We start from the raw sequence: 27,373 nt of genomic DNA on the forward strand, positions 1-27,373 counted from the left end.
TTTATACTATTTTTATGTCGTATGTGTATGAGATGTATCATACTTAAAAGGCCTCTTTGAGGAAAAAACAAGTTTTCCACTTTTTTGAAACATTTACGGAAGCAAAACTAAAAACAGCCCATTTTGGTTTTACTGTTTTTTGTGATGTCACAAAAACACATACACACACATATTATCTAAAGCTACGTTCACATTACAAGCCTCATTGCTCAGATCCGATCTCTCTGACAGGATGGTTCACACTCGTTTATGTAAGTGACTCAAATCTGTCATTAATGTGACGAACTGGCGTCCTGAAATGACCCTCATGAGCTCATCCTACTCAGTAACGTCACGTGAATGAATCATGTGGATCATCAGCACAAACTAATGAACAGAACTCATTAAGGTCGCATGGCTAAGAATCAGATACATATCCGATCTAGGTCCACATATGAAAGTGGCTCATGTCGGATTTGAAAAGATCAGATTTGTGTGTCCACACAGCTCTGAAAACATCAGATCTGAGTCACATTAGGGCAAAAAATCTGATTTGTGCCACATCAGCCTGGTAATGTAAACGTAGCCTAAGCGACTTATCCTTCTGGGTCGTGGGGGGAGCTGGAGCCTATCCCAGCGGTCATTGGGCAGAAGGCAGGAAACACCCTGGATAGACCGCCAGTCAATCACAGGGCAGACAGACAGACACAGATACTCAAACCTAGGGGCAGTTTAGCTTATCCAGTTGGCCTGACTGCATGTCTTTGGACTGTGGGAGGAAACCCACACAGACACAGGGAGGACATGGAAACTCCACACAGAAAGAACCCTGGTGACCCAGCCGGGGAAAGAACCAACACATTTTTACATATTACAGCGGTTTAGCCCCACCCATTCACACTGGTTATAAGCAGTGTTTTGATCTAGACTACTTTTTGAATGAGGCACAATATGTGGCAGCCAATCAGAACAGAACTCATTCAAATATCAGTCTTGAATTCAGTTCTACTCTGTGACGTTCCTGATCATATTAAGCTGAATTCATCAGGTCAAGTAATTTAAAAGACGAAATTGTTGTTTTCCCATTAAATTGTAGCGACTTTTGACCCACCTCTAAATCGTCTTCTGATATTGACATATGATTACATCACCATGCACATGATTCTCACTCACACTGACCTTAAAGGCACAGTAACAAAAACAGCCTGTTTCATTACAAAGGATAAAGAGGGGCTGGAAAATGGTCATGTCATCTGAATTCCTGCTGTTTTACCTTTGTGTGGTTTTGTGTTCCCTAAAGGTCACAGAAAAAAACAGATTTTAATTTTTATTTATTCACGCTTACGCTATGTCAGTAAAACATCTCATTTTTTTTAGGCTAAATAAAGTCCCTGCTGAAAAGAAATATATACACCATTAAAGGTTTTTGTTGGACTAATTCCAGATGTGTTTGATGGTTTCCTAAAGGGATCTAAAGATGTCCTATAAGAAACGAATCGTTTCTAATGGCAACCATTAAGCCAATTCCCATTAGAAAGCAAAACCATCATGTTTTAATCCTAATGGTTCTAATGTGCTGATACAAAACACACATTTTTTAATGAAAATATGTTTAGGAAAAATACAGAGAGACCACGTTTCAGAGAACTATTTCATTTCCCGAGCAGTTTGCGTGTGTATAATAAAGTAAAAACAGAAAAAATTTTAAACTCCTCTCTATGAAACGACACATTAGTTCCTACCGTGCAGCCCGGAAGGAATGAATCGACGCACCGCACCTAAATCCCAAAAACGCACAAAATAAATACTCACAATGCGTCATTTTGTGAGATAGGTTTTCACTTTGTATAATAAAACATTCAAACTCGTCCAGAATATCTGTTAATCCTCGTTTTATACTATACAATCGAGTCTCTCTCGTAGTGTTTGAATGTAAACACAAGTCGCCGCGTCAGAGATTCCGCCCGGACATTTTACTTCCGCTGCACAGTCACAGCTACGGTGTTCCCCCATATAGCAATAGCAACTTTAGCAAAGTTTTTGCTGTTTTTTTCCTACCTCTGAACGCGTTTTTGTGAATTAATTCTCTTTTTTAAAAAGTGTAGAGCCTCCTCTCGGACAGGATGGGGGTGCCTAAGTTTTACCGCTGGATTTCAGAGCGCTATCCGTGTCTGAGTGAAGTGGTGAAGGAGCAGCAGGTCAGAATCTTTGTTTTGGGTTAGAAATCGCCAAAAAGGGGTCAAACCTACATGTTTTACACGTTTAAAAGTCAAAAATATCGCTTTTCACTTGTTTAAAACTGGCAGCTGACTGCGTTTCGACCCAGAACAGTCAATACACTGCACGCCTTAGTGTGCGGTGTCTGTGTGTCTTGGTTTGAAGATCAGGTCGCTTCTTTCAGCTGAGAGTTTAAATATAGAAGGACTTTTATAAATAGTTTCACCTCATCGTGTCATTGAAGTGTCTCATTTTGCTCCCTTCAGCTTTTCTCCTCCCATCAAAACTCTCCTGACCGACATATAGACCCTCTTTGGCGTCCTGGCCTGCTAAATTTGTGGTCTAATTCAGTAGATCCAAAGACCCAGCTGTATTATCTAACCTAACGTAGTTGCTGACCTGAATGCCAGATGTGTTATTTTATCAGTGCTCATTGCTTAGTCTTAGTTTTAGGCTTGTTATTTTGGTAATATCCAAGTTTACACTCACACTGATGCACTAGGACACTTAAATGATTCTCTTAAAGCACTGAATGGGTCAGTGTTTCCCCTCACTCAGCTCTTTAAGTTTAAAGAATGGGTGAGGTCAGCAGATGAGCCAAACACAATGGGTGTGGAGTGGAGAGTGAAGCACTAAATTTAGCTGTAACAAGATTAACTATTTCCATATCATTTGGGTATAAGGTGTGCCATTATAATTGGCTTTGTGCATGAGAAAGGATACTTTTTAAATTGAAGTATTTTATGACGAGATTGCCTTTCAGATACTCAGTCTTGTCTATGAGAGGCAACAATAATAGTTTTTCTGCTTAAATATATTAATTCAGAGTATGGAGGAAAATTGCAAGTGAAAAAGAGGTTCAAACTTGTGTAATCATTTGTTCTCCAGGGCATACTTTGGTTTGTCCATCTGAATCGTAAGGCAAATTATCCAGTAACTGCATGAAATAAATGTAAATTTTTATGTATTTATTTTTAAAAGCTCCCCTCAGATGAACAGATCATGTGTTTTATGATCATACACATATTGCTATATGCTTACAGTTTACTGCTGAAAGCTAAAAATCTTAGATGCTCTTTGTATTATTTTATAAAAATGAATTTTTACAGAGCAGATCACTGAAGAGATGCCATCTGTTTATAGTTTATAGCCCAGATTTGTGGAAAAATGGGTCGACTTTCAGTAGACAAAAAAAACTGTGGTTTTAAATTACATAACCCATCTATTTGACTGGAAAGAAGACAGTTACAGCCTCATACGACCCCCACCTTTTGAATGTAGCTTATGAAATATGAAAGTTATGAAGAATATGACAGTGTGTTTTGGAACCACCGGTGGTCTCAAGGAGCTGAAGAGGTTAATTGTTTGTCATTTTATTATAACAAAATAAGATAGACACTAGAAAGTATTTTAAGATGTTTTATTCAGTATTAGGTTTTAGGAGAACCTCACGAAGTTAGGAAAAGGAAAGTGGTAAACTGTGTATATATATATATATATATATATATATAAATTCACACACACACACACACGTTGTGTGATTACCGGATTGTCAGATGTAGACACCCTCCATCAAACTACATGTTTTCTTAATTTTCTAAGTGAAAATAAGTTAACACAATGTTTGCACAGGTCACGTTTTATGCTTTATTTTTTTTCCAGTATTATTTTTACTAGTAATACTAAACATTGTGAATTTAAATGTGCAGAAGTGTGTTCTCTGTAAAGGATGTTTTCACTTATTTTCACTTAGAAAATCAACAAAATGTCATTTCACCAGGGCGCCCAAACTTTTGCACATGACTATGTCATCAGTAGTAATAATTCAGCCTATGCTAGAAGGAACTAACTGCTTCCATTACGAGAGAAAATGAGAGGTTCTAGCACATTTTTAATACTCTTATATCTCTTTTGTCTCAGATTCCAGAGTTTGACAATCTTTACCTAGACATGAACGGCATCATCCACCAGTGCTCGCACCCCAACGACGAGGACGTACACTTCCGCATCACGGAGGAGAAGATCTTCGCCGACATCTTCCACTATCTAGAGGTGCTGTTCCGCATCATCAAGCCCAGGAAGGTCTTCTTCATGGCGGTGGACGGAGTCGCTCCCAGAGCCAAAATGAACCAGCAGCGCGGCAGAAGATTCAGGTACGACTTTCACTGCTTTGAAAGCTGCTTTGATGAAGCTGAAGGAGAGGTGGAGGTGTAAATCTTCACCTCACAGTGACTTAGTTTGATTGCGATTTGAGATTCAGCGAGTCATGGATTCTCAAACTTCTCCACAATTTGAGAATTATAAGCATCATTCAACCGAACTAAAATCACATTTGGGACTTTTAACTGGTCTTGGGCTTCAGACTAAAATCCTTTTGCTGTGAGTGATCCTAGACCTTAATTATGCGTATTATATTAGATTAAATAATTGAATTCCATTTTGTCGCCTCCAAAACAATCATAACACTACCGAAACATTACCAAATTTTAACAAATTTTGAGGTGTCTTTGAATATTTTTTAATTGTTAGATTCCTCCGCTCAGGGAAGGGGTCTGAAGCACAACACACATTACAAAATGTTCTTCCGCACATGCATGTGCCTGCACTTACACATTTGCACCAGAGAGGTCTTCAGATCCCCAAAACTTACATGGTGTAGCTATAAGATTAAACTGATAGTATTAGGCTACGTTCACATTACAAGCCTCATTGTTCAGATCCAATTTTTTGCTCAAATCCGATCTCTCTGACACTCGTTTAGGTAAGTGATTCAAATCTGTCATTAATGTGACGAACCGGCGTCCTGAAATGACCCTCATGACCTCATCCTACTCAGTAACGTCACGTGAATGAATCACGTGCATCATCAGCACAAACTAACGAGCAGAACGAGCTTCGCTGAGAAGATAATTAACTCTGATCAGCTCTCAGCTTCATTATTAGAGCGAGACGAAGGAGAAAAAGGTGAGGTGCTGCTTTTCCACCGTTTACAGGCTCTAACTTCTGTTCAGTGCTGCTGCCATGGTAACGCTGAATGGCGACACGTGCAGTGGAAAAAAGCACAGGAATTTCTATCTGCATCATGCAGCATCACAGTTAAGGTTGCATGGCCACAAATTAGTTACGTATCCGATCTAGGACCACATATGAAAGTGGCTCAGGTCTGATTTGAAAAGACCAGATTTGTGTCACATTAGGGCAAAAAAAACTGATTTGAGCCACTTCAACCTGGTAATGTGAACGTAGCCAAAATATACTTCTGCATGTGTGTGTACTTGCAATTACACATTTGCACCAGAGAGGTCTCCAAATCCCCAAAACTTACATAGTGTAGCTTTAAGGTTACACAGACAGCATTACTTTATCTGTTTACTTTTTTCATTGTCGTGCCTGCCCTCTTTCCTCCTCTTTAATCCTGAGTGTAATGTCGTCTGTGCTTGTGTGTTAATACACAATGTTCTGTTTCTTCTTGTGTGTGTTTAGGTCTGCGAAAGAAGCAGAGGACAAAATAAAGAAAGCTTTGGAGAAGGGCGAAGTTTTACCCACAGAGGCCAGATTCGACTCTAACTGCATCACTCCGGGTTTGTATGGAGCTATATCAGTTGAAGCCTGGTGTCATAGCATTAATTACAGGTACTCCATTTTCATAATTAATGACAGTCTTCTTTAGCTCATGCTATATGAGGTGACTGACATTAATAATGTAGTAAATTTATTTTTTTTTTACTTAATTTGAAATACCAGCTGCTCTCCACCTTTAGTTAAAAGTTCATGACGACCATGATGATTAGACCAACAGCATTGCCTCAAAATGTCTTGGAACTTGGAAGTCCACTTTTATTAGAAACACCTACCTTGTGCTTCTACCAACTGGCCACTTTATTAGAAACACTGGCGTTGTATTTCCACTCACTGGCCGCTTTATTAGAAACACCTACCTTGTATTTCCACTCACTGGCCACTTTATTAGAAACACCTACCTTGTATTTCCACTCTCTGGCCACTTTGTTAGAAACACCTACCTTGTGCTTCCACTCACTGGCCACTTTATTAGAAACACCTATCTTGTATTTCCACTCGCTGGCCACTTTGTTAGAAACACCTACCTTGTACTTCCATCAAAATCAGGTTTGGACTCAAAATAAACATGGAAAGGCTATTTTTGGGTTTAGGCTAATATTTCTGGCCTGATTAAAGCTCCACTTGGGAGAGTTTCCAATATGAAGGCAGGGAAGTTTATTTAACTGTAGCAGAATGACTCAGTGATCACAGATTCTATATCTACGTACAATGAACTGTTCAGATTAAGAAGCAAAGTAAAAAAATCATATCTTTATGTTTGTTTCTCTGCAGGAACGGAGTTCATGGCCAGGCTGCATGAGCAGCTGAAATATTTTGTGCACAATAAGCTCTCCACAGACCGGATGTGGCAGGGGGTCCGGGTGTATTTATCCGGTCATGAGGTGAGGGTGGTGGAACTGAATGTTGGACTTATGTGTGTGAGAGAGACTCATAATTAATCCAGTTTTATCCTGCAGACTCCTGGAGAAGGAGAGCATAAGATAATGGAGTTTATTCGCTCAGAAATCGCCAGACCAGGCCACGACCCCAACACACGACACTGCCTGTACGGCCTGGACGCTGACCTGGTGTGTATCTGTCTGTGTGAAAGTGTTTGTGTGTGTGTAATATGTACATTTACATCACAGCAGAACTTCTCATTGGTTTCATTGGGGAGAGCTAGAAGTCCTGCACAGATGATTGAGAAACGTGAAGCAGGTTTTGGAATTTTGATCATAATTTGAAAGTGCCTTGTTCTTTACATTGACCAAAAGAAACGGCCCAAAATGACTTGGAAAAACATCTGGTTCCATTGACTTACATTCAAAGTCAAGTAGGTTTTTTCCTTCTCCTGTAAGGTTCTCATTTTGGAAATACAAGGTTTTGTTCCAACAGCAGTGATATGTGATGTGGGTCTCCCTGGAAATTTTCCAAGTTTAAGTTAACACATGCTCTACAGAGAACACACTTTTGCACATATTAATGCACAGTTGCTGTTTATTTGCTGGATTTAACATGCAGAGAAAAAAATAAAATATACATTTATGGCACATTTTATATTTTATGTTTTATTTTTTCCCATATGTTACATTAAATAAATAGTAATTGTGCACTACAATATTCAAAACAAGTGTCATATTTAAGTTTGTTCTCTGTAACTTTCACTCAAGTATGGACTTAACATCAGAGTGGATATCCTTACTCACAACTGTAGCCTAAAACTCTGCATACACTTTTACCCTGGACAGCTCAAAGTCTCATATCTGTGTAGCTCTGCTTTAGAATTTTCTTACTCTTTATTTCTTACTCTTTCTCTCTCTCTCTCCTCCTCTCTCTCTTTCTCTCTCTGTCTCTCTCTGTCTCTCTCTCTCTCTAGATCATGCTTGGTCTTACCAGCCATGAGCCTCACTTCTCTCTTCTCCGAGAAGAGGTACGCTTCGGGGGGAAAAAGTCTCAGAAGAGGTTTGTATTTGTCACAGAGGAGAGTATGTGTCTGTGTGTGATTATTTATGTTTTTACTTCTTCACTCTGGGTAAGTATAATGAAATAAAGAAGTATATGAGGCTGACCACTATATATATATGTGTATATATATATATATATATATATATATATATATATATATATATATATATATATATATATATATATATAATCTCCATTTTTGACATTTTTCAGTTTTTGACATAATTTGGAAAAAAAAAAAAACCTGTTACCCTTCATATTGTATGTAAATGTCATGATGAATGGACTATATATGTATCGCTGCTGTTGGAATGAAACCTCCTATCTAGGAGAAGGAACAGTCCATTCATCGTGAAATTTACACACAATGTAAAGGGCAACAGGCATTTTTAGATTATATTAAAAACTGGAAAATGGCAAAAATGGAGATACAAGGTTTTGTTCTGACAGCAGCGACACAGCCAAATTACATATTTTGTTGATTTTGAAGTGAAAAGAAGTAAACACAACCTCCACATTTCATTTTTTCTCCACAAATGCCTTTGGTGTTTGTGTGATTTGTGAATGTTTCCAAAATGTCTCTGGCTTATCTAGATGTCTTACGTACTTCACACGTTGACTTTTGTGGTGAGGTCTCAGGTAAGGTTTCCTTCTGATGACTCTTCCATGCAGATCATGTTTGTGTGAGCAGCGCTGCAGTAGGATGTTGCACCACCACTCCTGAGAGCTAAACCTTCCTCCAGCTCCTCTGCTCTCATATGAGGATTTTTACTTTGCCTTTCAGATTAGCATAAGAGCAGTTCTGTCTGAGAGTCTTCTTGGCCTTCCAGGCCTTGAGTTTCAGAGTTCCACCTTAACTGCCACTTCTTAATGACATTTCTGACAGTGGAAATTGAGAGCTGGAAATCTTTTTATAGTCTTTTCCTGCTTTGTAGGCTTTAGTTAACTTCATCCTCTTCTGATCCTCAGCCAGAGCTCAGGAGCTCATGGTTGTTGAGAGTTAGCAGGTTTGAAGAGTCAGAGAATTTATTGTCCTCTGGAAATGTCGTCATCATCGTCTGATAATTCCTAATTCAAGATTCAAAAGTTTGTAATATGCACAGAGAATCAGACAGTTACACTGCACAGTAAGTGTGTTAACACTTAATAATCTGATAACTGCAGAAAATCAGGTTGTTTCAGTAACTGGTTCAGTGTGTTTTCATGCTTTTGGGCCATCAGATAATGGGGAAATCATACATCATGAGCGGCTTTTTTATTATTATTTTTTATAAACATCGACTCACTTTAGCTGAAAATATGAACCTACGTCACCTAGACGATGATGAATATTTAAATCCTTCGTTTTGACAAACACGTAGTCAGTTTCAGCATCGCTCCAAAAGTGATTTGTTGCGTCTTGCGCAGGAGAAATGAAAGAGGGTTTACATGCACTGAAAAAACCCATTACTGAGCTCATATCCAGCCTTTTTATCAGATTCCTAGACCTTAACCTGATCTAAGAAATCAGTGTGCTGTTTATATGACTAATCAGATAACTACACAAATCTGATTATGATCGCTTTATGTACATGTAAACACCTCCCACACTACAAGTAACTATACGGACACTATATTAATAATAAGTAGAGAGTAAAAAAGAACACAAAGTTGGAGAAGATTAGGAAAAATGTATATAAAAATGAAGACAATATACAGTATATGAATGTAGACTACAGTCTGAGTGCATCTGTAATTGACCAATTCTAACAGGCATGGACGTATGTACGGTATGTGATACTGGTGCAAACGAATATACTGTGCAAAGATAATTCTTGACCAGCCTGTCCAGTCCTGACAAGTTAATTATGGTCTGATGAGTTAATTAGGTTCTGAGGCTTTGCAATTGAAAGGCCCAATCCCATTTATTTTTACCCCTACCCCTTGTTTTCAATTGTTGCCCCTTGAACTGAGTTACAGGGTAGTGGCTGAAATCTTCCCTCTGAAATGGGACCCTCAAATAAAGAGCATCACTTCATTAACAGCTACCAGCGCTGCTCTGTAGGCGACCCTGCCAGTCTGCAGTGACAGCAGAGGAGGGTAAAGTTCAGCTCCTCACTGCTGGGCTTTAGTTACGTTTAGGGCATCATATGCCTTCAAAGAGGGGGGCAATTTTTTATTATCACCCACCCCTAATTCTTCAGTGATATGAAGTTGAAGTCAGATTCTCCAGCTTCTTGTTTGAATTTTCCCGTTCCACCTTAAATGGTGCAGCAGTTCTGAAGCCTGAGGTGCCAGAATGTAACTGCTGCACTATTTAAGGTGGAACGGGAAATTTAGCTGACTAGCTAAATTATACTGTTTTGTGTCTGTCCTCTTATCCGGTGTCGACCAGAGGAGGATGGGTTCCCCTTTTGAGTCTGGTTCCTCTCAAGGTTTCTTCCTCCTTTTGAGGGAGTTTTTCCTTGCCACTGTCGCCAAGGCTTACTCACTGGGGGCGTGGACCCGGATTCTTTGTAAAGCTGCTTTGTGACAACATCTGTTGTAAAAGACGCTATATAAATAAATTTGACTTGACTTGACTTGACTAGCTACCGAGACATTAGCATACTATTAGCAATTTTTGTGCTTGTTATGAAGAAAAGGACCATAATACACTGAAACGACATTAAACTAAGATAATACAGTGGTTATCGTATTTTTTAACAGAGAAAATTCTCAAGAATTCTCTGTTTCTTGGGCTCTTGTTCAGCCATCTTGCCATTTTTTTTATTTTTTTCTCATAACTCTCTGTTTGGAGTCTCTGAAAAACCTCCGTTTGGAGGGTCCTGTAGCCCTAACACTTCACCCTACCCCTCTATCTCAACAAGAATCGGGACACCCTACCCCTAGACGTGAATACGCAAAATGGAGAGGTAGGGCTAAGCGGTAGGGGCGAGGGGTGAAATGGGATTGGGCCAAAGACTGTTTTGCATGTGCCACAGTTACTGTTTTCTTTTCTTGTACTGTTTGTTCATCACATATATAAAGTAACTGTGGATTTTTTAATAGATAGCTACAACAAAGAGGTTGTTTACTTCTTTTCACTTCAGAAAGCGGTTAAGTTTGTAATTTGGCCAGCTGTGCACAGCTGTATACAACTCTAAGGTGAATTAATCTTTTCTTCCTGCAGAATAACAGCTCCAGAGGAGACGACCTTCCACCTGCTCCATCTCTCCCTCATGAGGGAGTACATCGACTACGAGTTCTCGGCTCTGAGGGTGAGGAGCTTTTAGATCAGGGATTCATTTAGTAAACTGCTGATTAAAACAGGTTACATCTAAAATTAAAAGACTTATAAACCGTCAACTGGAAAACAGTTAAATGACGCAAGTATACATACATTTCAGGACGGTTAGTGTAGAAATTAGATGGTGATGAGTGGCCAACTTCTAGAACCTTAGATTACATTTAAAGGGCCCATACCCTACATTTTCTTGTATTATTTTTTCCCTTGAGGTCCACTGATAACGTTTGTGTAGGTTTATATACTAAAAAGAGCCATAGTTCATTTTTACATGGCCATTTTCCAACCTCTCTTTATCCCTGGGAATTAAACATGCTGTTTTTGTTGCTGTGCCTTTAAGACTGTTATGTAAATGAGCTCTAGTCTGATTGGCTGTGCCTCATTCAAAAAGAAGTCCATGTAGAAACACTCCTTATAATTTTAATGTGAGTGAATAGAGCTAAGCTGCTGTGGGCTGAATCGGTGGACATCACAAATACAAAGGATCCAGAATGGGCTGTTGTGGCAACTTAGTTCCGTATATATGGACTCTATGCGTTGGGGAGTGAACGGTACGTTTTGAAATGTTATACAACAGTCAGTTCCGGCCACGCAAGCTGATTGGTTGAGCAGCGTTCTAACTGTGCTGTTATTTCGCCATAACATCACGTTTTTTTTCACAAACACTGTATCGCTCCTCTAAGATGCTGTTGCTAAGCAACGACTTAGACAGCTGTAGGAGACGCTCAAGCCCTTTGAACGTTTTTACTTCTTACTTTGCCACAAACAGAAAATGGACACTTTTAAGATCATATTTGACCGACAGCCGATTTGGTCAGACTCTGAAGATGAGACGACACTAAATTCCCAAACTGTCATCACCACTGAGCAGCATAACTGAGCTAAACCTAAAATATGCGGCAATTTTACGGCTCAGTCCGATTTGGTCAGACTCTGAAGATGAAACTGCACGTTTGGCGAATGGTGTTGGGTTCAGTGGTGATGACAGTTTGGGAGTTTAGTGTGAGGAGCTGGAGAATAAACTGCCGGCTGTGCAGTAAGTGGGCGGAGCTCGTTACTCTGACGTAGCAACAAGCTGCTTGTTAAGGAACTATAATTTGGTGAAGGAACTGCGAACATTAAAGCATATTAAACGCCGCGTTCACGACCCAGTTTATTAATTTATTACTGTATTTATTTAACTGTTGTATAAAAGCAATAGAACACTCGAAGAGTGTGTTATCGCCAATAACATCACGGCTGTGATGATCTATGGCGACCAAATCACAGCTGTGATGTTATTTTGCAATAACACACTCCCTCTCGGGTTCTATTGCTTAATTACATAATGTTTACATACTTCATCAAACTTTTTGTTTCATAAAAGTGAGGGAATCTCAGTTTTCCATGATATGGGGTCTTTAATATTAAAGGGGCCATGATGCAGAAAAGCAAATTGTTCCTGTTTTAAATAAGAGTTTAATGTATTATGCAAACATTGTAAAAGTTATAAAACCTTCAATACAGTGTCCAGGGGTTTCATACTGGGACATAGATCTACCCTCTTCTAACCCTGAGTTCACCTCATGAAGGCCTTGCTAATTATCTGATGAGCCTCATCACAGTGTATTAAAACTAAGCCATGTTGAATTCGCTGTGATTGTGTTCATGGTTATGATGTCACATTTGCATAGGACCTAAAGCTGGCTTTACACAGTGAAACATTCATGCAACTTTAGCTGCTTGAAACCTACATGAAACTAAATTGCATGGATTTGCATAATGTAAAGCGCCCTGCAATTCACTTGAAGCTCAGTCGCAACAGTTGCAAGCATCTAATAAAGTCTCTCTCTGCTCTGACCTCTCTCTCTCTCTCTCTCTCTCTCTCTCTCTCTCTCTCTCTCTCTCTCTCTCACAGGATAAGATCTCGTTTGAGTACGACCTTGAGCGGATCATAGACGACTGGATCTTGATGGGCTTTTTGGTGGGAAACGACTTCATCCCCCACCTCCCCCACCTGCACATCAACCACGACGCCCTGCCGCTGCTCTACCGCACCTACATCAGCGTCCTGCCCACTCTGGGGGGTGAGAAAAATACAAAAGCGTTTTATATGATATGTTTATTTTGTATCTGTGTTAACTTTCATTCCCTTTCTGTGTGGCTTTATTAGGATACTTGAATGAAAACGGCAATCTTAACCTGGCTCGCTTCGAGAAGTATCTGGAGAAGCTGTCTGAGGTGATATTATAGTGCTTATTGATCAGTTTACAAAAGCAAGCAGCGTTAAAAGGGAATTCTGCCAGTTTTTTTATAACATCTGCAGAACTCAGTGGTTGAGATGTAAACAGAGTCATTCAGAGTGGTTTGGTGTGAAATGGTTCAGATGTCTTTACAGTGGTGGTGATAGGAACCAGGGGTCGCCATGACTACAACACAAATATATATTTTATTTGCTATTCAAAACCACCAGTGAACCTACACGAGTCTTCTGAGTTTATATGGAATGTTGATGATGGGAACATAGTGGAAAATCTGAAATAATGAGTTTTCTTTGGGGACTATTTTGCCTCATAACACCCTGCATATTATGTATACTTCCACCATAAAGGGAGTTTAAGGCCAAAACCTTCTCAAAACTATCATAAGCATTACATCATATACGTTTTAGATTAACCCCCTCACAACTTCCATAAAACAGTGAGTGCGTACACATACACTCAATAATAATAATAATTTGTTATAGTAATTGTAGTAGAATATATATATATATATATATATATATATATATATATATATATATATATATATGTATATGTGTTTCTTGATTTTTATGTATAGCCTTTATTTTTAGCATCGTTACCTTTTTTTTTTTAACTCAAAGCTCACACTGTGAGGTCAAATTCCGTGTTGTTGATTTTGTAAGTTCTGCATCCTCTACTGAGACACTTTTCTGCACATTTTAATGCCGGTCACTGTTAATAAAGGTCTTCTGTTGTGTTCTCTGTTCTCCAGTTTGATCGGGAGCACTTCAGCGAGGTGTTTGTGGATCTGAAGTGGTTCGAGAGTAAAGTGGGCAATAAATATCTGAACGAAGCAGCCGGCCTGGCAGCGGAGGAGGCCGTGAGCAAGAACGGCAGGAAGAGCAAGGTGAGCAAAACAACTTCCTGCTCAGTGAGGTTCAGCAGCCTGAGCTAATTAGAGATTCTCAGACGGTGTACAGCGCGTAGCTGAAAACAGTAGCAGCCACCCTGAAGCCTGAATTCTGTCCGTACTTTTATCAGAAACCACATAAAGTCTAGGTTACTTAACAACTCTGCATTTAAATACGTAAGTTGAGGCAACCTTACTGTCAGTCGTGGACTACGGTGATGTAAAATGCATCTGTCAGTTCCCTCAAACCACTGGACTGGACTGGTCTATCACTCGGAGGTTCATTACTGGAGACCCTTACAACACTCATCCTGCAGACTGGACGAAAAAGTTGGTTGGCCCTCACTAGCAGCTCAGCAGGAAACACACTGGTTTATTCATTTATAAAACTCTCTCTGGCCAAATGCCAGAATATATTACTTCAACGATGTCTGTAAATAATGGTAATTATCAGACTCGCTCCAGTGGTTGGATTGCATGCCAGGTACTGAGAGTTTTTACTGAACTGGGAAAATCTGCCTTTAGTTACAGCACCAGTGAACCGGACCCTCACTACAGGAACCACTACAGCTTAGCTCGCTGGGTCACCCAGTCATTTTAAACTCTTACTCTCTGACCATCTCCACACTGCCTGAGACTGTTTTACCTGATTTTTTTACTATTATTGTCTTTTTTATTCTTATTTTATTATTTATTTGATTGTTTATTTTTTATTATTATTATTATTATTATGATTATTATATTGTTATTTTAGTCATTTTAATTAATTTTTAGCTTACTTTTTGATCTTATTCTCCTTTTGATTTGATTTTGTTAACTTTTACATTTTAGCTACGTTTTAATTATTGTTTTATATTTTCTACTGTATTTTTATGTATTTTTATTATTAATGTTTCATTTTTTATACTTACCTGATTTAAGTCAATTTTTATTAAATTTACTTTTATTATTTGACATGTTCTCATACTCACGGTCCCTTTTTACTGTATCAACTCGGCAACATCGTAAATGAGGGTCACCCTCAATGTTCTCCGAGGTTAAATAAAGGTTGATTGATAAGCTTCCATTACTTGTTAGCTACGTTAGCCTCATAGCTCCAGTGTAAAAACTGAACTAGTGTGTTTAATGTGTAAAGAAACAAACTTCAGACACAAAACATGGCTTGGCTGATCGACTATGTTAGGAGTAAGGAAAACTATTAATATACTATTAATGTAATTTCCAATTTTAAAGGACTGCTGTGCTTTGGACTGTAATGTTTTTTGTAGTGTTGAATTAAACTTGTCTGTTTTGTTCTCAGTCGTTTGAAGATTCTCTCTGTCTGGCTGCTCTGGATGGAGGCAAAGACTCTCGCTGTGCTTCAGGCAGAGGTACACGCAGTTATGACCGTTGGCTCCGGCCACGCAAGCTGATTGGTTGAGAAGTGTTCTAACTGTGCTGATATTTCGCCATAACATCACGGCTTTTTTACAAACACTGTATCACTCCGCTAAGCAACGACTTTGACAGCTGTAGGAGGCGCTCAAGCCATTTGAACGTTTTTACTTCTTACTTTGCCACAAACATAAAATGGACACTTTTAAGATCACATTTGACCGACAGTCGATTTGGTCAGACTCTGAAGACGAGACTACACTAAATTCCCAAACTGTCATCACCACTGAGGAGCTTTTCAGTCGGCAGCTGAGACAGAAGAACAGCTAAACAACCTGGAATCAGCCAGAAATGAACCCAACACCATTCGCCAAACTAAATGGGCTGGAACAAAACAACATTAATACTGATCTGGCAAAAACTGACCAAACATAGCTAAACCTGATATTGCATCAGTTTTATGGGTCTGTCCGATTTGGTCAGACTCTGAAGATCAGACTACACGTTTGGCGAATGGTAACAGCTGCCGACTAAAAAGCTGCTCAGTGGTGATGACAGTTTGGGAATTTAGTGTAAGGAGCTGGAGAACGAACTGCCGGCTGTGCAGCGAGTGGGCGGAGCTCGTTACTCTGACGTAGCAACAAGCTGCTTGTTAAGGAACTATAATTTTTTGAAGGAACTGCGAACATTAAAGCATATTAAACGCCGCGTTCACGGCCCAGTTTATTAATTTATTACTTTATTTATTAAACTGTTGTATAAAAGCAATAGAACACTCGAGGAGTGTGTTATCGCCAATAACATCACGGCTGTGATGATCTACAGAGACCAAATCACAGCCGAGATGTTATTTTGCGATAACACACTCCCTCTCGTGTTCTACTGCTTAAGTAACTCCTGTTCATCACTTCAGGTAGCTTTTCTCAGTTGAGCTGTGAAGGATTCAACATGCTATTTATTATTATTATTATTATTATTATTATCATTATGTGTGAATCAGAATGTCTTAAGGTTAGATCAGAGCTTTAAATCTGTGGAGTACAATAAAGGAAACAGACTACTTAAGGTGTCTCTCATGAATTGATGCAGCATGTATTTCTTATGACATCTGATAAGTTGGAACAACCAAAACAGTCCCATGTTTTAAACACAGTAGTCAAACTATAAATCCAGTGATTTGTGTTCAACATTTCACACACTGTGCTGCACTAAAAATCAATTAATTCTGCTCTCTGTGTAATCAAACATGCATGATATCAGTGTATTTTTATATACTGACAATATCCACAATATGCTTGGAGCAGCATATTATGACATGCTGTGAAGTAATCGATCACGATAGGGATGAATATTATCATATTACCCAGCCTCACGAGGTAGCACTACAGAGACTCTGTACGTAAACCTGACAGAAAGAGAAAGCAGAGAAGCATGAGGTCCTTTCAGTGTAGTAGAGAGCATAAATAAAGAGGAACACCATTGGAAGGTTTGGTGTAAAGACTAGGAGTTGCCAATGCAGTCACAGCTGTGTTGTCAGTTTAGTCTGTGTTAGACTTTGAGACGTTCAGATGTTTTACTCTTTTCTTGCTCTTTTCCATCAAAGCAGCTGAAGCAGCCGAGGAGGACGGAGAGGACGAGGACATGTTCGAAGCGGAGTTCCGACAGTATAAGAGGACGTACTACATGACCAAGATGGGTGTGGAGGTCGTCTCGGAGTGAGTGACTGACCTTTTTAAAATGTTGCAGCACAGATTAGTCCAGAAACTTAGAGAAACTGTGACACACTGTCATCTGAAATTTTATTAAATAAAACTGTCTCACTATATTGGTAGATCATTTTGCTTGTCTTAAGAAATGTGCCTGAAACCAGCAAAATTATCTGCCGGTATAGTGAGAGAATTTTTCTTGATAAAATGACCTAAAACAAGTAAATAATGTCTAGAAATGAGCTAGATAATCTTATAATCAGTGCGCAACCAGCCCAAAATGGGAAATATTTGATGTATCCACTAGATAATTTTACTTACATGGGAAATAGTATTGAAGATTTTTCTGTATGTTTGTTCTTCAGTGAGTTTTTGGCCAGCCAGGCTCGCTGCTATGTGGAAGGTATTCAGTGGATCCTCCATTACTACTACCATGGAGTCCAGTCATGGAGCTGGTAAGAAAGCTGTGCATATTTATCTGCGTTTTCAGATGAATAGAGAGTTATGCTACATTTCAGGTGGTCATCGGAAGGTTATAAGTTCGGTTGCATGTTGAAAGACAGACCGCCACAGAAAAAGAATTCGAGAAGGTCAGGAGAAAATGTACTGAAAGTGCTTTTCCTTCACAGTATTAAAAGTACGTAACTCACATAGAAACACATCAGGTATATTTTATTCACATTCACTGCCAGGTTTATCATTTACCGCAAGCAAGTTGCATTATGCCTCGTAATGTGTGCCATTTAGAATACAAAGTTTCCCACATGTGAAGGTGATTTTATTGACTGGTTGAGTTCAATCTACAAGCAGGGAATTTGGTATTTCCCAGTTTTCAACATTTGCTCAAATGTAGCAGTGATACCTGGTCATATAACAGTGTTGGTCAACACTTCTATATAATTCTTCCATTTTCCATTTTCTTCTTACATAAGAAGAAAATGGAAGATATTATAGAAGGTGCACCTAAGATACTATAGCAACCACCTGCAATGCCATAGCAAACGCCTAGCAACAACTTGGCAACCACCTGGAATATTATAGCAACCACATGCAAAACTATAGCAAACGCCTAGCAGAAACTTAGCAACCACCTGGAATATTATTATAACCACCTGCAATACTATAGCAAACGCCTAGCAGCAACTTAGCAACCACCTGGAATATTATTGCAACCACCTGCAATACTATAGCAAACGCCTAGCAGCAACTTAGCAACCACCTGCAATACTATAGCAAACGCCTACCAGCAACTTAGCAACCACCAGCAATATTATAGCAACCATGTGCAATTCTAGAGTGACCACCTAGCAACAACTTAGCAACCACCTGGAATCTTACAGCAACCACATGCAATGCCATAGCAACCACCTAGCAACAATTTAGCAACCACTTGGAATCTTATAGCAAATACATGCAATGCCATAGCAAATGCCTAGCAACAACTTAGCAACCACCTGAAATCTTATAGCAACCACATGCAATGCTATAGCAACCACCTAGCAACAACTTAGCAACCACCTGGAATAATAGCAACTGCCTAGCAACAACTTAGCAACCACCTGGAATCTTGTAGCAACAAAGTGCAATACTACAGCAACCACCTAGAAACAACTAGAAGGGTCAGTTAGTATGCAGAGAAACAGATGGACTACAGTCTGTAACTGTAGAACTACAAAGTGCCCCTATATGGTCAGTGGAGCTGATAAAATGGACAGTGAGTGTAGAAACAAGGAGGTGATTTTAATGTTATGACTGATCTGTGTATATCTGTATGCGTGCATGTGATGGAAAACATGCATGTGTGTGAGCACTCGAGCTGCCTGAGCTCCACATGCTTGTGTAAAAGTGTCTGATCAGCAGATCAGATCCATTGTTTGGAGCACAAGAAGCTGCTGCTACTCATCTGTGTCTCATCGTGTGCAACATAGCGCGAAAGCCCTGTTTCACAACGACTGAGAACCGGTGTGCAGACTGCAGGTCACACAGCAGCAATGTGTTATTCACATTTATAAGCAGCGCAGTTGGTTTCCTGATACATTAAATCTGCAACGAGAGACTGTCACACAGTAAAAAGTGGCGAAGCTGAAGTCGCTTCTCTTTCGAATTCTCCCGTTCCACCGCATTTACATTCGGCGCCCCAGTTAGAATTTAAGGTGGAACAGGTAAATTTGAACAAGAAGCTGGAGAATAAGAAGCGACTTCAGCCTCGTAAAACAGTCGAACGCTGAGAGATGTTTAACTGATCTACTTCTGAGGAAACGTCTTCTGGCGGAGGTGGAAGAAAAGCGGCTGTAGCTAAATCTTAAAGCAGAGCGAAGTAAGTCTGCGTTTTCGTTTATATTGTTTAGTCTATACTAGGACATTAACACACACTGAGACATACTGGACATGAAATGTTGCGGCTCCCAAGGTGGTTTGATTTTTGTTGAAAGGACAAAATGTTAACATTTGGGCTGTGACTCCTGACCTAACCTGGCTTTAATGCAGAGGGAGCCGGTCGGATTTCTCGCTCATCCATGTGTGTTTTTGTTATGTGCTGCCACAGACTGTCCGGGCGCTGCACTTACCCACTTCCAAGTTCTGTCTTTTGCATTCCGCCAACATTACGTTATAAATTAAATATTTAAAAAATCGATTTTTTACATTTGTGAATCGATTCACAATCGTTCACGTCCGCATCACGATGCATCTAAGAATCGATTTTTTTCCCGCACCTCTACTCAACAGCTCCGCACACCTGCTTCAGTCTGAGTAGTGAGATAGAAATAGTGCAGAACAGTCAATATTTCCTTTTCATTTAAATTGGCACTTTTCTGTGTTTTAAAATTTTCACGATTCAAAAATTTTCTGTTGTTTATTTAGAGAATTAAATGGGGATAAAAGGTGTGTGTGTGTGTGTGTGTGTGTGTGTGTGTGTGTGTGTGTGTATACATATGTAAACAAGCTTAAAAATCACCTTATGGTAATGCAGGTTTGTTGTGACGGTGCCCATTACGGATTTACACATTTTACACCTTTACATTTAAAACACAAGACTGGGAGTGAAAATAATCATTATTATGTAAGCATTTTTATATAGACTAGCAGTTCTGGATAGTCTAGACTTAACGATGTGTTTATCACAGAAACTCATATTGCAATAAAGATGGAAATTTATCATGCAGGCCTGCTGAAAGTTTACAGACACTAAATTTGAATATCATATGAAAACTGAATACAGTATAGCAGTGCAGTTTACACAATAAAACACCGCTATAACTGTGAACTGTGTGTGTGTGTTAGGTATTACCCATACCACTACGCCCCCTTCCTGTCGGACGTGAGAAACGTTGCTGGGTTGAAGTTGACCTTTGACCTAGGGAAGCCCTTCATGCCGTTTGAGCAGCTCCTCGGCGTCCTGCCCGCAGCCAGCAAAGACCTGCTCCCCAAGTGTTACCAGGTAACTCACACAAATACAGACAGATGACAGATTGAAGGAGCCTCCGGACCCCTTTTCCGTAGGGGTCCACCATTATTCCCTGTGCTTAGTCTCAGTCTAACATTGCACATGCGCTCTCTCACTTGTGGAAAACACAGTGACCAGATCAGTACAACAATGAACTAAAAACAGAATATATAAATATACAGTATAAAAGTGGGAACAGAATAACACAATCGGGAGAATGCCATAGTGAGTAAGTCAGTTTTTAGTTTAGACATGTCACTTAAATATATATATTTTTTGTACTTGTGTACATAAATGTGGCACTACTGACACTTTTTTGCCTGTTCCAATGTTTCTGATGTCAGGAAAAAGTAAATATTGCGACATATTGTGTATTGTGAAGTATTACGATTGTCGTATTTTTGCTTTATTGCCTACCGATGATCCTCAGTCACCTGAGGAACAGCTGCTCTTACATATCGCACTAGTGCACGAGCATCACATGCACGTGGATGTGAGTGAAGCTCAATAGTGAACATACTTTCAAAGGTACTTAGATCGTTATCATCTTGATCCAAAACCGAGCTATTCTGGACCTGCTCAGTGTTTTTATACCTGCCACAGAGCTGGCGGGATGTTAATTTCTCAATTGAATCACCTGTCTGTGCAGCTCCTGCACTCGTAATGGTTCTTGACTTGTTTTTGGGGTTTTTCCTTTAATTTCTCAGCCGTCTGCGCATCATGTAATAGTGTTCCTGTTACAGGCTTTATTTGTCTTGTTACATTCTCAGTAAATTATACATGCAGATAGTCCCTCTGAATGTGTTATTTCTGTTTCAGCATCTGATGACGTCCCAGAGTTCCTCCATCATCGAGTACTATCCGCTGGACTTCAAAACGGACCTGAATGGGAAGCAGCAGGAGTGGGAGGCGGTGGTGCTCATCCCCTTCATCGACGAGGTGCAGATTTTGCTTTTGTTTATTTGTTATTTATATAGTTCAGACCATCATGTATTCACAGTATCTGCTATATCCTCCACTTCGTCTCTGGGGTTGTCACTCAAGTCACTGACTTGAATCATTTGACTGAATCATTTGACTCACCTGTGTCACTTGATTTAATTGTTTCACTTGATTCACTTGTGTCACTTGATTTGCCTATCTCTCTTGATTCACATGTCTCTCTTGAGTCATTTGACTCTCTTACATCATTTGACTCACTCAAGTCACTTAAGTCATTTTACTCATTGGAGGTGCTGGAGTCTGTTTTCTCATTTGTGTCACGTGAATCATTTGACTCACTGAAGTCACTTAAGTCATTTTGCTTATTGGAGGCGCTGGAGTCAATGATCTCATTTGTGTCACTTGTCACTTGAGTCATTAGACTGACTTGAGTCACTCTTGCCCCTTGACTCATTTGAGTCAATTGAGGCCCTTGGATCACTTGTCATTTGTCTTTGATGTTTCATTGTAATACCTTTGGTGTTGTGAATTTGAATTAAACTTGATTTTAGAAATAGAGATACATTGTTGTCATTATTATTATTATTATTATTATTATTATTATTATTATGCTTGTGATATGTGTGTTTCAGAAACGGCTGCTGGCAGCCATGGAGCCATGCACAGATCTTTTGAGTAAATCAGAGAAAAGCAGAAACAGACACACAGAGTGTTCACTGTACTGCTACGATAAACAGCTGGATTATCCCTACAGCTCACCACTGCCTGACGTCTTCCCCAACATCGTGCACTGCCACACCAAGTACGCAGTTTTCATTTGCAGCTTTAAAATAACTTTTCACTTATATTGTTAAAAAAGGAGAGTGTATATGAATTTTTAGATTTTTCTGTCATAAATATACACGACATAAAGAAATCTAAAGGAACAGTCCAGTGATATTCAGAGAGAAGCTGATATGTAATGGCATTTTTTTAGGGTGACCCCCATTCCTATGGACGCCTGGCGGGTTTCTCTGGACTATGTCAGCCGCAAGGTTGACCGCAGCTCACTGTATTTCTGTGGCTTTCCCACGCTGCAGCACATCCGCCATAAAGTAAGCCTCATCAGATTGACTCAGATTATCACCAGATTAAACAGGATTATTATGAGATTAACTGAGATTATCTCATTCTCTCTCTCAGTTCTATAAGAAGAAGAACGGCGTGATGGTGTTCCAACAGAGCAGCCGAGGAGAGAACACGATGCTGGAGATTTTACCCTGCCAGCAGGGGGTGCCGGTGAGCTCCATTGCTTCATCCAAACGCAGCAACAGTTAAAGGGTCCATATCATAGATTTCACTTAAAGGGCCCATACAGTTTGTTCCATGTTGTTTTTGAACAAGACACAGTACAGGACAGCCAATCTGAACAGAGCTCATTTACATATATCGGCCCTAAAGGAATAGTAGCAAAAGAAAAAAAAACAATACCAGTGACAAAAAGTGGAATATCAGCCCTTTAAAGCCATAGAGCAGGGGTCGGCTCCATGCGGCTCTTTTTCTGCCCTGTTGTGGCTCCACAGCAGAATCAGATTTGTAGGTAAAAATAAAATAATCCTCCTTTACAGTAAAATAAAGCTCTGCTGATCGTTCAACACAGTTTAACAATAAATGGTCTTAAACTCTGGAGTTAATGTAGAACTGCTAATTCACCCTTTAACCCTGAAGATCAGCGCAGACTGCTGGTCACCACAGCAACACAGACAACAATCTCACCTAGCTAGTAGCTAACGAGAAGGCAAAGAGAGAGATTTAAGAGGAATGTTGATCATTTGGAGATGAATGGACTTATTTGCGTTTATAATCACTCCAGCTGGTTTCCTGATACGTTTAATCTGCAATGAGAAACTGACAAACACTAAAAAGTCAGTTTCTCATTCGCCAGCTTCTTGTTTGAATTTTCCCGTTCCACCTTAAATTGTGCAGCAGTTACATTCTAGCGCCTCAGGCACCATTTAAGGTGGAACGGGAAAATTCAAACAAGAAGCTGGCGAATGAGAAGCGACTTCAGCCTCGTAAAAAGTCAATCATTGAGAGACGTTTTACAAGAAACTGTTGTACTTTTTGCGGAGGTTTCCTGCTGGAGATGCGAGAAAAGCTGCTATAGCTGAGCAAAAGCTTAAAGCAGAGCAGAGTAAGTCTGTGTGTTCATTTATATTTACGTTTTTAGTCTGTACTTTAGCACATACTGAGACGTATTTACAGTCACAATGGAAAATGGACATCAAATTTTGTGGCTCTCAAAGTGGTTCGATTTTTGTTGGAAGGACAAAATGGCTCTTCTTAACATTTGGGTTGTGACTCCTGACCTGGACACATAATATGCACAGTGCTTGTTTTTAAAGCACGAATAATGAACAGTCCAGAAGTGTCTGTGTATGTGTGGCTGTAAATTATGAAGTGTTGATCCAGTAACGCAGGCTGGGTTGGTTCCTCTGTGCAGATGGTGGAGGACGTAGCGGCGCTGGTTTTGGGGAAATCTGTGTTTGTGAGCTGGCCTCATCTGGTGGAGGCGCGAGTGGTGGCTGTTTCTGATGGAGAGACAAAGTAAGATATTAATGAAAATAACCTTCATTAACACCTCTCTCTCTCTCTCTCTCTCTCTCTCTCTCTCTCTCTCTCTCTCTCTCTCTCTCCCTCTCTCCCTCTCTTTTTCTCTCTCTCTCCCTCTCTCCCTCTCTTTTTCTCTCTCTCTCTCTCTCTTACACTCTCCCTCTCCCTCTCTTTTTCTCTCTCTCTCTCTCTCCCTTTGTCTTTCTTTCTCTCTCTCTCTCTCTCTCTCATCTCTTTATCTCTCTCTCATCCTCTCTTTCACATCCTCTCTTTCACATCCTCTCTATTTTTCTCTCTCTCTCTGTCTCTCTCTCTCCCTCTCTTTCTCGCTCTCTCTCTCTCTCTCTCTCTCTCTCTCTCTGTCTCCCTCTGTCTCCCTCTTTTTCTCTCTCTCTCTCTCTCTTACACTCTCCCTCTCCCTCTCTTTTTCTCTCTCTCTCTCTCCCTTTGTCTTTCTTTCTCTCTCTCTCTCTCTCTCTCTCATCCTCTCTTTCACATCCTCTCTATTTTTCTCTCTCTCTCTATTTCTCTCTCTATTTCTCTCTCTCTCTCTGTCTCTCTCTCTCCCTCTCTTTCTCGCGCGCTCTCTCTCTCTCTCTCTCTCTCTGTTCCTCTCTGTCTCTTTCTATCTCTCTCACATCCTCTCTCTCTCTCCATTTCTCTCTCTCTCTATTTCTCTCTGTCGTTGTCTCTCTTTTCTCTCTCTCTGTCTCTTTGTCTCTTACATCCTCTCTCTCATGCTCTCTTCTGTCCTCTCTCTGTTCTTCCTCTTTCTCTCTCTCTCTGTCTTTTCTGCTATGCTTTTCTGCTTCTTTCTCTTTCTTGTCTTTATTTTTCTCTTTTCCTATCCTTTGTTTCTTTCTCTCAACTACCTCTCCCCTCTCTCTCTTTTTTCCTGTTTTGCTCCTTTCTCTCTCTCTCTCTCTCTCTCTTTTTCTTTCTCTCTCTCTCTGTTTCTGTTGCCTTGATTCCAAGTTGATTAATGTAGATAAGGTAGATGACACTGTCAAAGCTTAATTTACTAAATTTGGGAATATTAAAGACTAATAAAGAAAATTTTAAAAGTGTATATGAACGCAATCCTCTCTCTCTCTCTCTCTCTCTCTCTCTCTCTCTCTATTCCCATCCCCCTCTCTCACTCTCAGATTTTTCCTAGAGGAGCCGCCTGGTGTGCAGAAGCTGTATGTGGACAGCACTCCTCCTCCTGTTAAAGTGCAGTATTTGAGTGATAAAGAGCAGAAGGATTGGGTGAAGGAGGTGCAGGGCCTCACAGAATAGTAAGACTGTATTAACCATCACCATCTAATCACGAACACCACTGTTATCTTTATTACTGAACAGTAAGGCCCAGTCATTTCTTATTTTTACCCCTACCCCTTGTTTTCGAGTGTTGCCCCTTGGAACTGAGTTACAAGCTGTAGTGTAGTGAAATCTTCCCTCTCAAATGGGACCCTTAAATAAAAAGAGCATTACTTCATTAACAGCTACTAGCGCTGCTCTGTAGGCAACCCTGCCAGTCTGCAGTGACAGCAGAGGAGGGTAAAGTTCAGCTCCTCACTGCTGGGCTTTAGTTACATTTAGGGCATCATATGACTTCAAAGAGGGGGGCAATTATTTATTATCGCCCACCCCTAATTCTTCAGTGATATGAAGCTGAAATCAGATATTGACCAGCTTCTTGTTAAATTTTTTCCGTTCCACCTTAAATGGAGCAGCAGTTACATTCTGGCGCTTCAGGCATCAGAACTGCTGGACTATTTAAGGTGGAGCGGGAAATTTAGCTAACTAGCTACCGAGACATTAGCACTACTATGCTTGTTATGAAGAAAAGGACCATAATACACTGAAACAGCATTAAACTTAGATAATACAGTGATTATCGTAATTTCTTAACAGAGAAAATTCTCACATTTGGGGGTTTCTTTGGTCTCTTGTTCTCCATCTTACCGATTTTTCTTTTTTTTCCTCATAACTCTCTGTTTGGAGTCTCTGTAAAACCTCCGTTTGGACACTTCGCCCTACCCCTCTGTCTGAACAAGAATCAAGAACCCTTGATTTAATTGTTTCACTTGATTCATTTGTGTCACTTGATTCACATGTCTCTCTTGAGTCATTTGACTCTCTTAAATCATTTGACTCACTCAAGTCATTTTGCTTATTGGAGGTACTGGAGTCAGTGATCTCATTTGTGTCACATGTCACTTGAGTCATTAGACTGACTTGAGTCACTCTTGTCTCTTGACTCATTTGAGTCAATTAAGGCCCTTGGATCACTTGTCATTTGTTTAGTCTTTGATGTTTCATTGTAATACCTTTTGGTGTTGTGAATTTGAATTAAACTTGATTTTAGAAAGGCACTATAGATAAGATACGTTGTTGTTGTTGTTCTTCTTCTTCTTTTTCTTCTTCTTCTTCTTCTTCTTCTTCTTATTATTATTATTATTAATTAATTAATGTTTCTTTGGTCTCTTGTTTAACCATCTTGCCGGTTTTTCTTCTTTCCTCATAACACTCTGCTTGGAGTCTCTGAAAAACCTCTGTTTGGAGGGCCATGTAGCCCCAACACTTCGCCCCACCCCTCTATCGCAACAAGAATCGGGACACCCTACCCCTAGACGTAAAAACGCAAAACAGAGGGATTAGGGCTACGTGGTGGGGGCGAGGGGTGCAATAGGATTGGGCCTAAGACTGTATTTACCATCACTGTCTAATCACCTAAGTTAAGGTTTCTGGGTATTAAATAATTAAACTCGCCCAGATTCATCCCTGCTAATTGACGTTTTTATGTTGCCATTATTAGACTTGTAGTTTTCACCTTTGGCACGGTGTGTGACCTACACTCTGACCGCTGATCCTCACTTTTTTGTGCAGCCACAATAAGCGTAAAGGTGTCGTAATCAACGAGACGGACATCCTGCTGTACACTCAGCAGCTGACCGGCAGGAAGTATACGATCAGTCAGAATGGCAGTGTCCTTCTGGAGAAGCAGTGGGCCAAACAGGTTCTGCCGTTCCCATACCAAACCATTGTGAAGGTAAGCTTACCTTAAAGGGCAGTGCCACCAAATGTTTAAAATTTCTGTACACAAGTGTATATTTATTCTATATTATATTAAGATATTTGTGACTGTAATAAACACCTTATAACTAGTCAATAAGCAGGTAGTACACATAAAAAAGGGCAACAGTAACCCGC

The 27,373-nt window shown here is 39.9% G+C and overlaps 1 protein-coding gene across 3 annotated transcripts in view; it reads left to right on the forward strand.

Moving 5' to 3' along the window:
* The first annotated feature begins 1,950 nt into the window (after positions 1-1,950).
* The window catches only part of xrn1 (5'-3' exoribonuclease 1), a 52,536-nt gene continuing 27,113 nt past the window's right edge, over positions 1,951-27,373 (forward strand). For 2 of the 3 annotated variants that reach the window (XM_036556228.1, XM_036556230.1), the window contains exons 1-21: positions 1,951-2,177; positions 4,117-4,349; positions 5,680-5,777; positions 6,550-6,659; positions 6,735-6,845; positions 7,634-7,719; positions 10,874-10,961; positions 12,885-13,053; positions 13,140-13,207; positions 13,982-14,116; positions 15,420-15,489; positions 17,097-17,208; positions 17,565-17,654; positions 20,482-20,638; positions 21,464-21,583; positions 22,219-22,388; positions 22,563-22,680; positions 22,769-22,864; positions 24,069-24,172; positions 25,324-25,455; positions 27,050-27,212. In XM_036556228.1, coding sequence (XP_036412121.1) covers positions 2,103-2,177; positions 4,117-4,349; positions 5,680-5,777; positions 6,550-6,659; positions 6,735-6,845; positions 7,634-7,719; positions 10,874-10,961; positions 12,885-13,053; positions 13,140-13,207; positions 13,982-14,116; positions 15,420-15,489; positions 17,097-17,208; positions 17,565-17,654; positions 20,482-20,638; positions 21,464-21,583; positions 22,219-22,388; positions 22,563-22,680; positions 22,769-22,864; positions 24,069-24,172; positions 25,324-25,455; positions 27,050-27,212 — 2,505 coding nt within the window. In that variant the 5' untranslated portion in view covers positions 1,951-2,102. The remainder of the gene's footprint in view (positions 2,178-4,116; positions 4,350-5,679; positions 5,778-6,549; positions 6,660-6,734; positions 6,846-7,633; positions 7,720-10,873; positions 10,962-12,884; positions 13,054-13,139; positions 13,208-13,981; positions 14,117-15,419; positions 15,490-17,096; positions 17,209-17,564; positions 17,655-20,481; positions 20,639-21,463; positions 21,584-22,218; positions 22,389-22,562; positions 22,681-22,768; positions 22,865-24,068; positions 24,173-25,323; positions 25,456-27,049; positions 27,213-27,373) is intronic. The other variant, XM_036556229.1, reaches the window with a different exon arrangement.

This window comes from Colossoma macropomum, unplaced genomic scaffold (assembly GCF_904425465.1).
Source record: "Colossoma macropomum unplaced genomic scaffold, Colossoma_macropomum, whole genome shotgun sequence".
Lineage (NCBI taxonomy): Eukaryota > Metazoa > Chordata > Actinopteri > Characiformes > Serrasalmidae > Colossoma > Colossoma macropomum.